At 42.9% G+C, this 14,094-nt stretch overlaps 1 protein-coding gene across 1 annotated transcript; it reads left to right on the forward strand.

Moving 5' to 3' along the window:
- The first annotated feature begins 8,595 nt into the window (after positions 1-8,595).
- Positions 8,596-8,799, forward strand: LOC126508751 (40S ribosomal protein S29-like). The gene is given in 2 exon segments (XM_050154157.1): positions 8,596-8,706; positions 8,708-8,799. Coding segments are annotated over 2 exon segments (174 nt in total). The 5' UTR covers positions 8,596-8,604; the 3' UTR covers positions 8,780-8,799.
- The last annotated feature ends 5,295 nt before the right edge of the window (positions 8,800-14,094 follow it).

Raw genomic sequence — 14,094 nt, forward strand, 5'->3', positions numbered from 1 at the left:
CAATAGAAACCCTAAGACACTGCTCTTAATAAGTGTACAGATGGCTCAATGGATAAAGTGCTAGCAGAGCTAGTGTGAGTATGACAGGCCAGATTCCCCAGTATCTGCATCCAAGGGCTGGGAAGTGTGGTAGCTTGCTTGGAATTTGGTAGGGAGTGAGGAGCAAGCTGACTAAATAGACTATGGGAGTCATGGAGCCCTGGGTTCAGTTGGGGAAAACTGCCTTAATGAATTAGGGGGACAGGAAGGCTCTAGATGCTAACTCTGGCCTCCACACAATACATGTATGCATACACAAGTATACACACTTATGCACACATACTTACACATTTTTACAAAAGTAAATGCCAGTATCCAGCAGTAAAGGATGAGTGCAGGTGATTGACTCCTGTCTGACAGGTGAGGTCCATTCTTACTGTTCCAGAAAAAATCGGCTCTCTTTCACGACCCCCCACCATACCTGCCCCATCACTCCTATACTGGCCACAAGCCCATTCTCATTTCCAGAGACAGAACAGTGTGAAATGGAGCCAACAGAGGCCCAAATTTTACCTGTTTTTCATTTGAGCAGACACCCAAAGGAGTCTTGCTGGGCTCATGGGAGGAAAGGAGAATGATTATTCCAGTTCCATGTCCTAGCAATCCCCCTCTGTGTTTACTCTGTGGCTTCCCAGCCAAGGTCTCTGCCCCTTTGTAGTAATGTTATAGCTTTGTTGAACACAAGCTAAAAAAGGTCCTGTTTGGGGAGTGTGTGAAGGCATACATTCATGAAGAGATTTGAAAATTCTGGCAGGATTATGAATGTTGAAATTAACTACATAATGGGGCTCCCAAAGCATTTATGTGTAGCCAACCAAAAATGAATGTTTCTTCGAGTTATACAGGGAGAAAAGGGGTGAGCGCAGTAAAACGAAGTGAGTTGAGCAGATTCTTCCAATGCTTGTTGACTACTCCAAGGGAAATGGATACCCCCAAGGCGCAACCATTACACGTTCATGGATAGATTCCCATCAGTAAACACAAGGGGCAGAACATAATTGGAATCCAGACCCTTAACTGTATGTTGAGTCCAGACAATGTTATGACTTTTCGGTAAAGTCTGTTCATCTAGCAAATGTTCCTATTGTTACAGAAAGGCCTTTTGTGTTAGGAGGAAAAGTCCAGGTTGCTCACAACTTAATTGTCACCAGGCACTCTGTGTGGCCTGGTTGTTGAGACCTGACTTAGATGCCAGGAACTTGGGAAAAGATTAGATTTGAGCCTGAAGCCAATGAGGGTTTTCACACATGTATGTTTCTGTTCTGAACTGAGAGCTAAGGAAAGCCAGAGAATAGATTAGTCCAAAGGCATTTAACTCCAGCCAAAGACCTGTCATTTTGTGCTGATTATAAAAATTGTAGAATTTACTACCTCAGATGAACTTCTTAGGTCATTGTTTCCATTTTGAAGATGAGAGATTGGAGCTTAAGAAAGATGTTACACAGTTTACTCAAAGTTGTTCAGTTAGGGCTACAACCAGGGACCCTCTCTCCCCTGGACCCTCTCCCCTGGACCCTTTCCCCCGGACACTTCTAAACTTCTTCGCGGTGGTTTTCAACTTCACCTGAGATTACGGACCCTCTTCTCCAACAAAGAAGCTCTGTGCCACTGAAAAACCGTGGTTGAAAAAAACGTAAGCGCGCTTAACTTTGTGCATCCTTTGTGGTAATTGGCCCCTCATGCGGCACTGGACCGTGTCAGACACAGGGATCAGCTGCTCCTGCCATGTTCATTTCAGGGGTTGTTTCACCAGCCCATTGTCTGCATCATCCCAGAGTAAAGAGTGGCAAGAGGGGAGTGGAAAGACCACTTAGGATTCTTCCTTCTCTTAAACATCTACCTACCTACCTCCAACCAATGGCCAAGGGCTCTATTCCTGATTGAACTGCTGGGCTCCATGCTCACGCCAGGAGCTCCTCCTGCAGGGGACGGCATTGTCGCTGGGTACTTATTCTGTCTGCCTGTCATATCTCTCAGTTAAAGTTTCTGAAGCAATCTCCAAATAACATCTCAGATTTATTTTCCTTCCTCCTATAACCTATCATGAGCACCACGGTTGAACTTATCCCCCTACAACCCTGGTTTCATATTAATCTCTCCCTGGAAAGTCACCTATACTACAAACCAATATTGTCCTGATATAAAAATAAAAGTCATACATTCCCTGAATTAGCTTTAGAGCTCCAATCCATTGGTTTTATTCTATTAGAAGCATTATGTTAATCTAATGTTGTATTAATTTGTATTTGTAAATTTGATTTCATAATAGGCCTCTTGGAACGAATGGAGCATGGGTTTTGCAATTAGACAAACTTGAGTGGGCATTTTGCTTTGGCTAATTACTGGTTTCTAGGCTTTAGGTAAATTCCCTAGGCTCTGCCTGCCACTGTTTCCTTGTTTGTAAGATGATCACATCTGTCCTTATCTTTCAGAGGCTTTAGGAGGGCTAAAAAGATGTGTCTAAACCAGTACTCTCAGCCTGTAAATTGTATGTTGCCTTCTCCAATTGTGACTCAGTCCCCAAGTGAGGTTGTTGCTTTTCCTAACTTGTAAAAGCAGCACGCTCGCTTCTGACTCTAAATCTTGATGCATTCAAGTCCTGTTTCCTAAGAAATCCCTCTCTCCCATTGGCCCTATGCAAATTTGATTCTTATTAGAGCACACAGCCTTATATTTCTGTTCTGCTTGAAATTATTTAGTTTGTTTATTTATATACCTATGGATTCTGCTTAAATTTAATCTCTGCAAATCTTTCCCCAATGTTTTGCTCTGTTCTCAAGACTTTTTGAGTGAACAGAATAGACAACAAGCCATTCATTACTTACTTAACCTAATATCTCTCTTTGTGGCTGGAAGGAAAGGGAGCACATGGGGAGGGCTCATGATCAAGAGGTACTGAAGTACTGCGTTTTGTATTTCTATTCAGACTTGCAATTTGTATCAGCTAGCCAAAGTCTTGGGGAAACATACAAATCAAAAAGTGTTTACCCCTGTACCTCGAAGCCTTTTAATCCTCATGGTTGTGGGAAAGTTTTCTTCACATAAAACTATTAAATCAAGAGATGTGTGTTCCCCTGTGGGAAGCTGACAGGGCTTTGTGATTCTCTGACCCTCCCCGCCCCCCAACCGTACCCGGGATGCTAATCTACAGGAAACAGATGAAGGTGGTTTCAGTTTTATGTGTCCACCAGAATTTAGCCCTTTGCTATGCATCTTCTTTGTGCTCAGTGAAAATCTGGTATTGGCAATATTTGCTAGTGACATTTAGATTATGGAAAGGAAGAAGTTTCTTAAGGTCCCTGGACAAAGCAAAGTGGAAACAAATATTTAAGATGATTTTGGGGTCCCGTTCAGTTATGCCTGACATCCTTTCATTGCACTTATTTAGAGGCAAGGGATTCTGCTGTTACCCCTGTATATTCCCAATGTTTTCTTTTTAAAAGGACATAGAGTAAGTTTTAAAAGTGATTTCAAGGGGCTGGAGAGATGGCTCAGCAGTTAAGAGTAATGGCTACTCTTACAGAAGACCTGGGTTCAATTCCCAGCACTTGGTGACTCATAACCCATCTGTGGCTTCCATTCCATCAGATCTGATGTCCTCTTCTGGCCTCTGTGGGCACCAGGCATGCATATGGTACACAGACATATGTGCCGGCAAAACACCCATACACATTAAATGAATTAAAAATAGTGTCAAAAGCTTGTGAGGGTAGGAACCCAGACATGGGGGCAAGCATATGTGCACAGTTTCTAATCGTGTGCAGGTGCTATCTACTTAAGTAGCTCACATAAAATTTTAAACTTGGGTTTCTTTACAGTTTTTTTCTTACACTGATTTGTGTATATTCTCTGGATGTGTGTGTACAGAGTTAGAAGTCAATTTATGAGAGCCAAATATTTATTTTTGCCTTTGTATGGGTTCCTGGGATTGAGCTCAGATTGTCAGACCTAACAGCAAGCTCATTTACATAATGAGCCATCTCCCTAGCCCATTGAATTTCTTTTAAAAAGAGCTTGACTGAGTGGTTGGTGAGTGTGTTCTTGACCCTCGGCAGGAGCCCAGAAACAGAACACGGACATTCCCCGACCCCTTTCACTCCCCGGTCATTCGGCAGGGGCTGCTCCCCTCTGCTGGGGCCTCTCTCTCCCTAACCCATCCCAGTTTGCACCCAGGAAACTCCTCCCTTCTTCCTCCCTTCCGTGGGGCCACGGGATCCACCAGCTCAGCCTGTTTGGGCGCTGGGTCGGGGTGCTGAGGGCAAGAAGTGGTTGGAAGTTCCTTTGCTTCAATAGCCTGACTGCAGCAAGGTAGGCCTTTTGTCAGCAAGGTCCCTGGCCAGCAAGGGAACCTGATCCTACTCCATAAGATCCATCGGATAGCATTTGAAGGAAGAGATGGGCAGGTGCCAAGGCAAGAATTCCTCCACCAATCTGAAAAACAACATGAAAACACCAGAACCCAGTGATCTTACAACAGAAGGTCTTGAACACCCTAATGCAGAAGAAGGGGAAAAATTGACACATTATGAAAGGGATAGAGTCCCTTAAACAGCATATAAAAATGCCCTTATAGAAATGGATGAGAAGTATAACAAAAAGTTTGAAGAAATGAATAAATACGTAAATGATACCCTGGGAAACCAAGAAAAAAACAATCAAACAGGTAATGGAAACAGTTCAAAACTTGAAAACTGAAATGGAGGCAAGGAAGAAAACACAAACCGAGGGCTGACTGGATATGGGAAATCTAGGTCAACGAACAGAGACTACAGAAACAAGCGTAACTAATAGAATACAAGAGATAGAAGAAAGAATCTCAGACTCTGGAGACACCATAGAGAAAATAAATGCACTGATCAAAGAAAACAGCAAATCCAACAAATTCTCATCACGAAACATTGAGGAAATACGGGACACAATAAAAAGACCAAATCTAAGAATAATAGGGATAGAAAAAGGAGAATTACAGCTCAAAGGCCCAGAAAATGTATTTAACAAAATTATGTAAGAAAACTTTCCCAACATAAAGAAAGATATTCCTATGAATATTCAAGAAGCATACAGAAAACCAAATAGACTGGATCAAAAAAATCCCCTCACCATATAATAATCAAAACACAAAATATACAGATTAAAGAAAGAATATTAAGAGCTGCAAAGGAAAAAGGTCAAGTAACTTATAAAGGTAAACCTATCAGACTCATACCAGACTTCTCTATGGAAACCATGAAAGCCAGAAGGTCCTGGATAAAGGTACTACAGAAACTAAGAGACCACAGATGCAAGCCCAGACTACTATACCCAGCCAAGCTGTCATTCACTATCAATGGAGAAAACAAAATATTCCAGGATAAGAACAAATTTAAACTATATGTAGCCACAAATCCAGCCTTACAGAAAGTAATAGAAGGAAAATCATAACCTAAGGAATCCAACATTGCCAACGCTGCTAATAATAACTCAGACAACTAGTGACCCTTCACCAGCACAATTCAAAGAAGGGAAACACACAAACTCTACTACCAAAAAAATAATAACAACCAGAGTCAACAACCACTGGTCATTAATATCACTTAAAAAGAGCTTGACTATTACTTTTATTTTTTTTAATCATAGAGGGGTGGAGAATCTAGAAATAATTAGGCTAAAATTATTATAATGTTGTTAAGTTACCATCTTATAGAGGTGTTTTCCCTAAGTGAGCTAGATAAGTTTGATTTATTGAAATGACTTTTAAAATTAGGCTCTGAATTTGCAACAGACATGTGAATCATCAGTTTTTGCTTGGTTCATGTTGTTGAGATACAGCTTAAATTTTATGCATATATACTCGGATGTGTATGCGATCTTATAGAAAGGATCTCAACTTCAAACTCAGAGAGCAAAAGAAAGTAGGGTCTGAAAGAGACAGAAGAATAGGGGAAAGGGGAGAGAGGTGGGAAGGGAGGGAGGGGAGGGAGGGAGGGAAGAGAACACAATACTCACTACATGCAGAGGTTTAAAAGGAAGTACTACAATTGGGTCTATTCAAAGGAGTGTCTATGTCATCTGAGACCCAGGACAAAGGAGATCTGTAGTTTTGTATCCACAATCTTGCCTTGTTCAAAGAGGAAATATAGCTCCTGGTGGCACTGAGGCCAGAAGTTGGTAGGGTTGAGGTTCGCCCCTTGTTCAGCCTGTAGACCTTGGGATGACCTTGTATTAGTCATGCCCCTCTGGGCCAGTACCTCATCTCATGCCCTTGGGAGGGTGGTGCCCTCTCTGAGGTTTGTGCTTGGATGAATTACCGACCGCAGTGAAGCAGTCTCTTGAATCAGCCCTCTGCCTTGTGGACCCAAACAAGAAAAGCATCCTTCATTCACATGTATTCCCACCAGTCGTGCTCGCCTGGGTGTGGTGCTTTCATTGCCTCAGACGAGGAGCAGGGGCTCATTCCCTCTGGCCCAATATTTTAAAATAGAACCCACCAAGAGGTAAGTCTTGCACTATGTACACCCTTAAGGAGTGTTTCTATTCATGTGTTCAACACACAATTCAAAACATCCTTCACTTTCATAATTGTGCACAATGGCATCTGTAACTTAGTCGGACTGTGAAAACCTAGCTTTCTGTAATGATTGCTGATGTTTGGCCACTTTGGACTTGCAAAATCAATACTTTCATAAGGTTCAACCTGTCTGCACCAGAGGACAACCCTACCCTTCCTCTTTTGCTAGTTCATCCTTATGACCCTGCTGGTGCAGACTTCCTGGCCCTTCAGCTGTAAATCAGGAGGGCGGAGGAGTTCCTAGGGAGCTATTGACTGGGTCATCACAGCTGGCCTGAGCTCTGAAGTGAGGACAGTCAGCAGTGGACACAGTTAATTCATCCATAGAGGGAGGAAGATATTGAGCAAAATACCTCACTGGAGTGATGGATTTAGATGGTGTCGGGGACACGCAAACAGTTCAGCGATTGCTACTACATCAAATGTGACTTTTGGCATTGAGGGTAGGCTTACAGCTCCAGAGACAGTCTCAGGTCAGGATCTGACTCAGTGTTAAGACATTCTGACTTGTGGCTCACGCTCACGTATTTCGATGAGATCAGTTGCATTTGACATTGAAAACATAAGAGACAACCAGATCCTGATAGAAAATGATGCAAACAGAATTATTGTTATCAGTGGGAATATGGAGGAGATAGAGTTTGGGATGTGGATCTAGGAAAGAAAGCAAACATGATCAGAAGTGATGGAAGGATGAGAGTAATAGCTGAGGAATTAAGTACCATAAAAGGTCGTTGTGTTCTAGAACAGTGCCAGTGGCTGTGGCAGGATTTAGGGATGATCAGGGAGCTCAGATCCTTTCAACGCTACTTGTCTGAGTTCAGTGAGAACTCTCATCAAGCACTTAGCGTGCCAAAAATAAGAAATGAGGTGACACTGGGTAGAAGCATGTTATGAGTTTATGACAAATTGCCCCACCATTAAATGTAATTCCATAGCAGGTATGCACTCTAGTATAAAACCCAGAGTAGCCAACCATCGTCTTTGCATAGTGACATCTCCTTTTGTCAGGATTCAGTCTTTTTGACATCAAATTAGATTTTAATATCAACTGTAACAGGACACGAAGCACGATTAATAAAAACTCAGAGAGAGGGAAATTGGGGTTCAATTTAAAGACCAGAAAAGCAAAGCAGCCTGATGGAGGAAGGTCATTGGCTAATAAAGAAACTGGCTTGGCCCATTTTATTGGTTAGAACATAGGTGGGTGGAGTAAACAGAGGGAAATGCTGGGAGGAAGAGGAAGTGAGGTCAGACTCTGCTCTGCTCCCGGAGAGACCCGACAGCTCTGCTCTCTGGAGCAGAGATGCCATGCTCAGCTCTCCCGGGTAGACTCGACAGCTCTGCTCTCTGAAGCAGAGACATCAGGCTCCACTCTCCCAGGCAGCTCTGACCCAGGATGGACGTAGGCTAGAATCTTCCCAGTAAGCACCTTGGGGTGCTTACACACATTACTAGAAATGGGTTAGTCCAGGTGCGAGAGTTAGCTGAGAAGAGGCTAGATAGAAATGGGCCAAGCGGTGTTTAAATGAATACAGTTTGTGTGTTGTTATTTCGGGCATTAGCTAGCCAGGCAGCCGGGGTGCTGGGGACGTAGCCCCGCCGCTCCTATTTCAACAGCAGCCAGCTACTGGCTCTTATCTTGACCTCAGTCCAAAATTGCCATCCGGCCTCCAGGAATCTCAGAATGGGATTGTGTCTGAGAGCTGTTTCCTCCTGTTTTATAATCCTTTCTAGGGCTGGGATTATAGGCATGCACCACTGGGATTAAAGGCGTGTCCTGTGCAGTTTCTTTGGCAACTAGTGTGTATATTGGGATTAAAGGTATGTGTTACCACTATCTTGTCTTCCAGTAGGAAGCTGGGCAGTGGTGGCGCATGCCTTTAATCCCAGCACTTGGGTGGCAAAGGCAGGTGGACCTCTGTGAGTTTGAGGCCAGCCTGGGCTGCAAGAGCTCCAAAGCTACAGAAGAACCCTATCTAGAGCCCTTTTGGCTCATCAGCAGTCAGTGAGGCAACATGGGTCACCAGCAGCTCTACTGGAGTCACCCACGGAAGTTCTGCCAGGGATCCCGCTCCTGCTGCATCTGCTCAAACCGCCATAGTCTGATCCAGAAATACGTAAGGGCTGAACATGTGCTGCCAGTGTTTCCAGCAGTATGCGAAGGACATCGGCTTCATTAAGTTGGACTAAGCGACCTTGAATGGATTCTTCAAGACTTTACCCAGTGGAAAAGATCAATGCCAGTCTTCCTACACAAGAATTTAAAAAAAAAAGTGAAGACCTTCGAAAAACAACAACAAAACAACAACAACAAAAACAACAACAACAAAAACCCTCTCTTGAAAAACCAAGGGGGGGGGGAGACTGATCAGTGGGGATATTTTACTCTCAGATCTTCAGGCAAGCTTAATTAAAATACAATCAAAATGTCACTACAAGGACATTTTATTAAATGACCAAAATAGGATCTTATTTTTAAAAGTGAATACAGGTCCACCCTTTCCTATACCTAAGAATATTTTTAAAGCTAATATTATCTGTTTGCATGTCTGACTTATGCAAAACATTCTTTAGGAAAGGACATTGTTACTAGAAGGAACTAAAACAAGCCAGTTGTGGAATGAGTAATGGGATAATCAAGGAATAATGTAGACAAGTAGTAAATTTAAGGTTAAATGTCCGATGCGTATGATATGATACGCTTATTAATTTGTGATGTTAGGAAGCCCTCAGTGCTTGCAGGGTCAGTGGGAGGGGGGCATTTACTGGCCTCTGTCTCCCATGCAGGGAGAGTAGCACCAGGCCCACATTCCTGCCCTGTACTGTCATCCTTGTGTTGTCGTAAGCCTTTGTTTCCTGCCTGGGTCTCTGAGAAATGCAGAGCTGACTTTCTTAGGACAGAGCTTCCAAAGTCTTAGCTTTACTCTCTGGCTGACCATCCAACCTTCCTGATCCTGATACATAAGTGTGGATAGACAACTATTTATAATAATGCATCCCGTGCTGATGCCAGTGTCCTGGCTTTTTAAAAATCCTAAACACAAGCCCGGCAATGGTGACGCACATCTTTAATTCCAGCACTCGGGAGGCAGAGGCAGTCAGATCTCTATGAGTTCGAGGCCAGCCTGGTCTACAAGAGCTACTTCTAGGACAGGCTCTAAAGCTACAGGAAACCCTGTCTCAAAAAACCAAACCAAACCAAACAAAAAATCCTAAACACCAGAAGGACTAAGATTAAACAGAAAATAAAACAGAAAATTAAAGGCTAGGGATATAGTTCGATGCTAGAAGGCAACTTAGCAAGTTCAAGGGTCTGTCTCAGGTCTGTCCAGCTCCATCCTTTTCCTCAAGTCCTACTATACAAGCTTATTTCCAGTTTTTCTTGGAGCTCTAGAATAAAGTTGCAGTGCCCAGTGCAGGCAACAAATGGAAATGTCAAAGGGCTGAGAGTCTCACCCACTTTACTGCTATCCTTGTTCCTGCTTTTACAGGAACTTTGTATGGTTTTATAGTCTTTGGAGTTTTGTAGACTATGAACATGAAAAGTCATAGTTGGGGGGCTGGAGAGATGGCTCAGAGGTTAAGAGCATTGCCTGCTCTTCCAAAGGTCCTGAGTTCAATTCCCAGCAACCACATAGTGGCTCACAACCATCTGTAATGGGGTCTGGTGCCCTCTTCTGGCCTGCAAACATACACACAGACAGAATACTGTATACATAATAAATAAACATTTTTTAAAAAAGAAAAGTCATAGTTGGATCAAAAATCTCAAATAGAGTGAGTGACTCTAAGACTCTTCTAGGAGTTCAGATCTCCATGAAAATATTGAGTTCATAAATAAGACAAAAGTCTGGAGTTAATAGGCTGGCTTTGGTATGTCTGAACTAGACTGGGGTGTGACTCAATATTGTAAATGTCTTGGACATATGCAAACAGTTGTGAATACCACCCTTTTGAGAGTGATATGTGAATAGGAAGTCCTAATAACATGACTGGGCTGTTTTATCTCTGGAGGAAAGTCATGAGTGTTCATCTGTTGGAGAAAGGGCTGTAGGCTGTAGAAGCTGGGTAAGACTGTGTAAGTCTACAATCTTAGGACGTTGGTGGCTTAGACAGGAGCATGGTAAGTTCAAGGCCAGTGTATGTGACACAGTGAGACCTTGTCTCAAGAGAGAGAGAGAGAGAGAGAGAGAGAGAGAGAGAGAGAGAGAGAGAATTTAGAAGAATAAAGGAAGAAAGGAGGGAATGAGGGATGGTGGTCATCTGCGCTCCTCTAGGTAGATTCAGAGAGCAGACATGGAGACGACTGTCACAACTCTAAGGCTGCTCCATTCTTCGGAGGACAGACTGAGTTCAAGCTGCTGGCTCTTGTGGAAGAAATGTGAAAAACTGTCAATATGAAGATGGAGTAGCTTGTGTCAACCCTAGCAAAACAACCCAAAAGCCAGGAAATTATGAAAGAAAATGTCTTGCGTGAGTCACAAGTTCAGTGGTTACTAAAGCCTCATTTAAAAAGTACTTCCATGGGACTGTTTGCCCAGCAATTGCCTTTTCAGCCTTGGGCCGATGCCAGTCTTGATATTATTCACATGGCCAAAGACTACCATTTTGAAATAACTAATGTGAGTCCGGGAGATGGTTCAATGGGTGAAGGGCTTGTCTCCAAATCCCAGAGTTTTTACTTTGCTTCAGTTTTTTGAGTATTCCCAAAATTTAGTGAAGCATATTCCCACTAAAATGTCCTGCCATCCTTAAGGAATATTACCATTCTTTGGAGAGCATTTCTCTCATTCTGCTTTCCTTAGTTCAGCTGATGGGAGCTTTGCTGAAACTTCACACTTGCGGATGAGCTTCCTTTTTTTTGCCTCCATGACCACTCTTCTCTTGCTGTGTTCTAAGTAACCCCCCCGGCACACACACACACACACACACACACACACACACACACACACACACACAAGTTAGGGCCTGTTGATATTCTGTCATGAGGTTTGGGCTCATAAATCCTTGAAAATGTATAGGCAGTTAATGGTTTCCAGGAGTGGGAGAGGCATTTCCTTTTTTTTCTTTTTGTTTTTCTTTTCTCTTCTTTCTTTTTTGTTTGTTTTTGTTGTTGTTGTTGTTTGTTTTTCCAAGACAGGGTTTCTCTGTTTCTTTGGAGCCTGTCCTGGAACTAGCTCTTGTAGACCAGGCTGGCCTCAAACTCACAGAGATTCACCTGCCTCTGCCTCCCTAGTGTTGGAATTAAAGATGTGGACCATCACCGCTTGGTGGGAGAGACATTTCTTTTGTGGTGTAGTCACTGGCAAGTTTCTCCTGCTAATAGTCTCTCCCCCATGCTCCTGTAAGCCACACTATTAAACTCATTGAAGAAGGAAAAAAAAAAACATGAAAACAGAATCTAGCAGGGACTAGATGGGAAAAGGAGAGGAATTATCAGGATGGAGAGGACAATAACAGGGGGTGAGTATGATCAAAATACATTATAAACATGTATGGAAATAGAATGAAAACATTATTCTGTATAAATAATATATGGTAATAAAAGATCCTATAAAAGAAAAGAATTCCAGTGGTGTTCCGTGTTTTATCTAGCCTCCATCCCTCTTAGTTCAAACTATCAGTTCTGCTGGGATGGCTGGTTACATTTCTGCCTAGATTCACTGCCTCACCAACTGATTGCCAGTTACATACTGAGTATTTGTTTTCAGGGCATTTGTTCCAACTGTTTCTTTTTTTCCCCTCTCCAATAAGCCTTTTTGATTAAAATACTTTCACATTCTTTGGTACTGTTGTAACAGTGCTTGACTTCTTGGTAACAAGATTTGTTCTCCAGAACTCTCTGGACAGTCTTGTGGTGTGTGTGTGTGTGTGTATGTGTGTGTGTGTGTGTGTGTGTGAGAGAGAGAGAGAGGGGGGGGGGTATACACACCTACAGAGACATACACACATATGCATGCACAGATAGAGAGGGGAGGGGACAGGGAGAGGCTGAGCAACAGAGATGAACTAAAGAGGGCCACTGCATCAAGCTGGAAACTGAGTCAGTGGTGTATCATCACAGTCTAGAGTGAGACTTGTGAGCAGTTTGAAAGCCGTCAGGCAGAAAGGAAGAATTTTTTTCTGGTTTTGCCTTTTTTGGAGGGAAGAATCTATTTAGATCTTCAAAAAGTTGGATAGAACCCACACACATTGCGTAGGGCAACCTTCTCTACCCACTGCGCTGATCCAATGTGAATTTATCTGGAAGCATCCTTACACACGCTCTCGGAAGTAATATTTAATCAAATATATAGATACCCTATGACCCAGTCAAGTTCAAGCATAAAATTAACCATCAAAGTAAGTGATGGAGCCCAGATACCGAGCTTAAAGTGTGGGATTTAATTACAATGCTCCACTGCCTGCCCATATAAATATTATTTATTCATTCTTGAGTCAGTTGCTTAACAACTCCACGAAGACTTAAGAAGCTGTTTAGCTCACTAACTTAACGATCTCCTAGTTGCCGTGTCTGAAATAGCTTCAGCAGTAACAATAGCAACAGCCCTGGTCCCACTGTTACTCAACAGGCATTGAGAAGAATGTGAAAGAATTATGAAAATAATGAAACTTTTTTACATTTATTTATTTATCTACTTTTTGTTTGTTTGTTTCTTTAGTGTGTGTTACATGTGCATGGCACGGCACTCATGTGGAGGAGGTTAGAGGACAATTTATGGAACCACGTGTGTTCTGGGGATCAAATTCAGGACATCAGACTGGTGACACACATTTTCACCCACTGAGCCATCTCACTGGCTATGAAAACGATTTCTAAGCCACGAAGCCCGATGTAATGATGTTCACTGAATTGTGAAAACTGCTAACTGGTTAACATTTCGGAAGGCAAATCTTGGGATGGTGGTGGCTGTCACCTTAGCCTGTGTTCCTCAAGGGTCTCCTGTGTGTTAGGTACTGTCTGTAGCCCTTAGTGAGACGCTCTGCTCAGCATCTCCTGGGGTAGCGGGGTGGGTCTGGAATTAGGAGAGCAAACTGACGTTAGGCAAAGGGGGGATACTTCATAAAGCATTGCCTGCCCTGCTAAGAACTAAGCTGAAGGGTGGTTAGAGGCAGAGTTTTTGCTACAGAATTCACTGCAGTAATTTATCTCTTGCTCTTTTGCTGTCTCACCGACCACCCGGGGTTTCCATACCTGCTTCACTGTGTTGGCGATTGCCCAACTCCAGCATTGACATATGACATTCATTAGCTGTCCTAGAAAATTCCTGTGCTAGAATCCTGAACTAGGAACTTTTTATTGTTCATCCAGCCCTCCATCCTCCTTCATTCGCTTTGCATGTAAATGAAAATAGAAGCAAGATTTTTGGTTTACAAGCATTTGTGGTTTGGTCACACTTGCAGTTCAGGTGCTTAAAAGCCACCTATGCCATCTTCTTAGGAACACAGACTCAACCAAAGCCAGGCTGAGCGCATCAGTTTATTATCTGCTGCTTTGTACGCCA

Source organism: Alexandromys fortis, unplaced genomic scaffold, assembly GCF_014885135.2.
Source record: "Alexandromys fortis isolate MF-2015 unplaced genomic scaffold, M_Fortis_MF-2015_v1.1 scaffold_40, whole genome shotgun sequence".
Taxonomy (NCBI): Eukaryota; Metazoa; Chordata; class Mammalia; order Rodentia; family Cricetidae; genus Alexandromys; species Alexandromys fortis.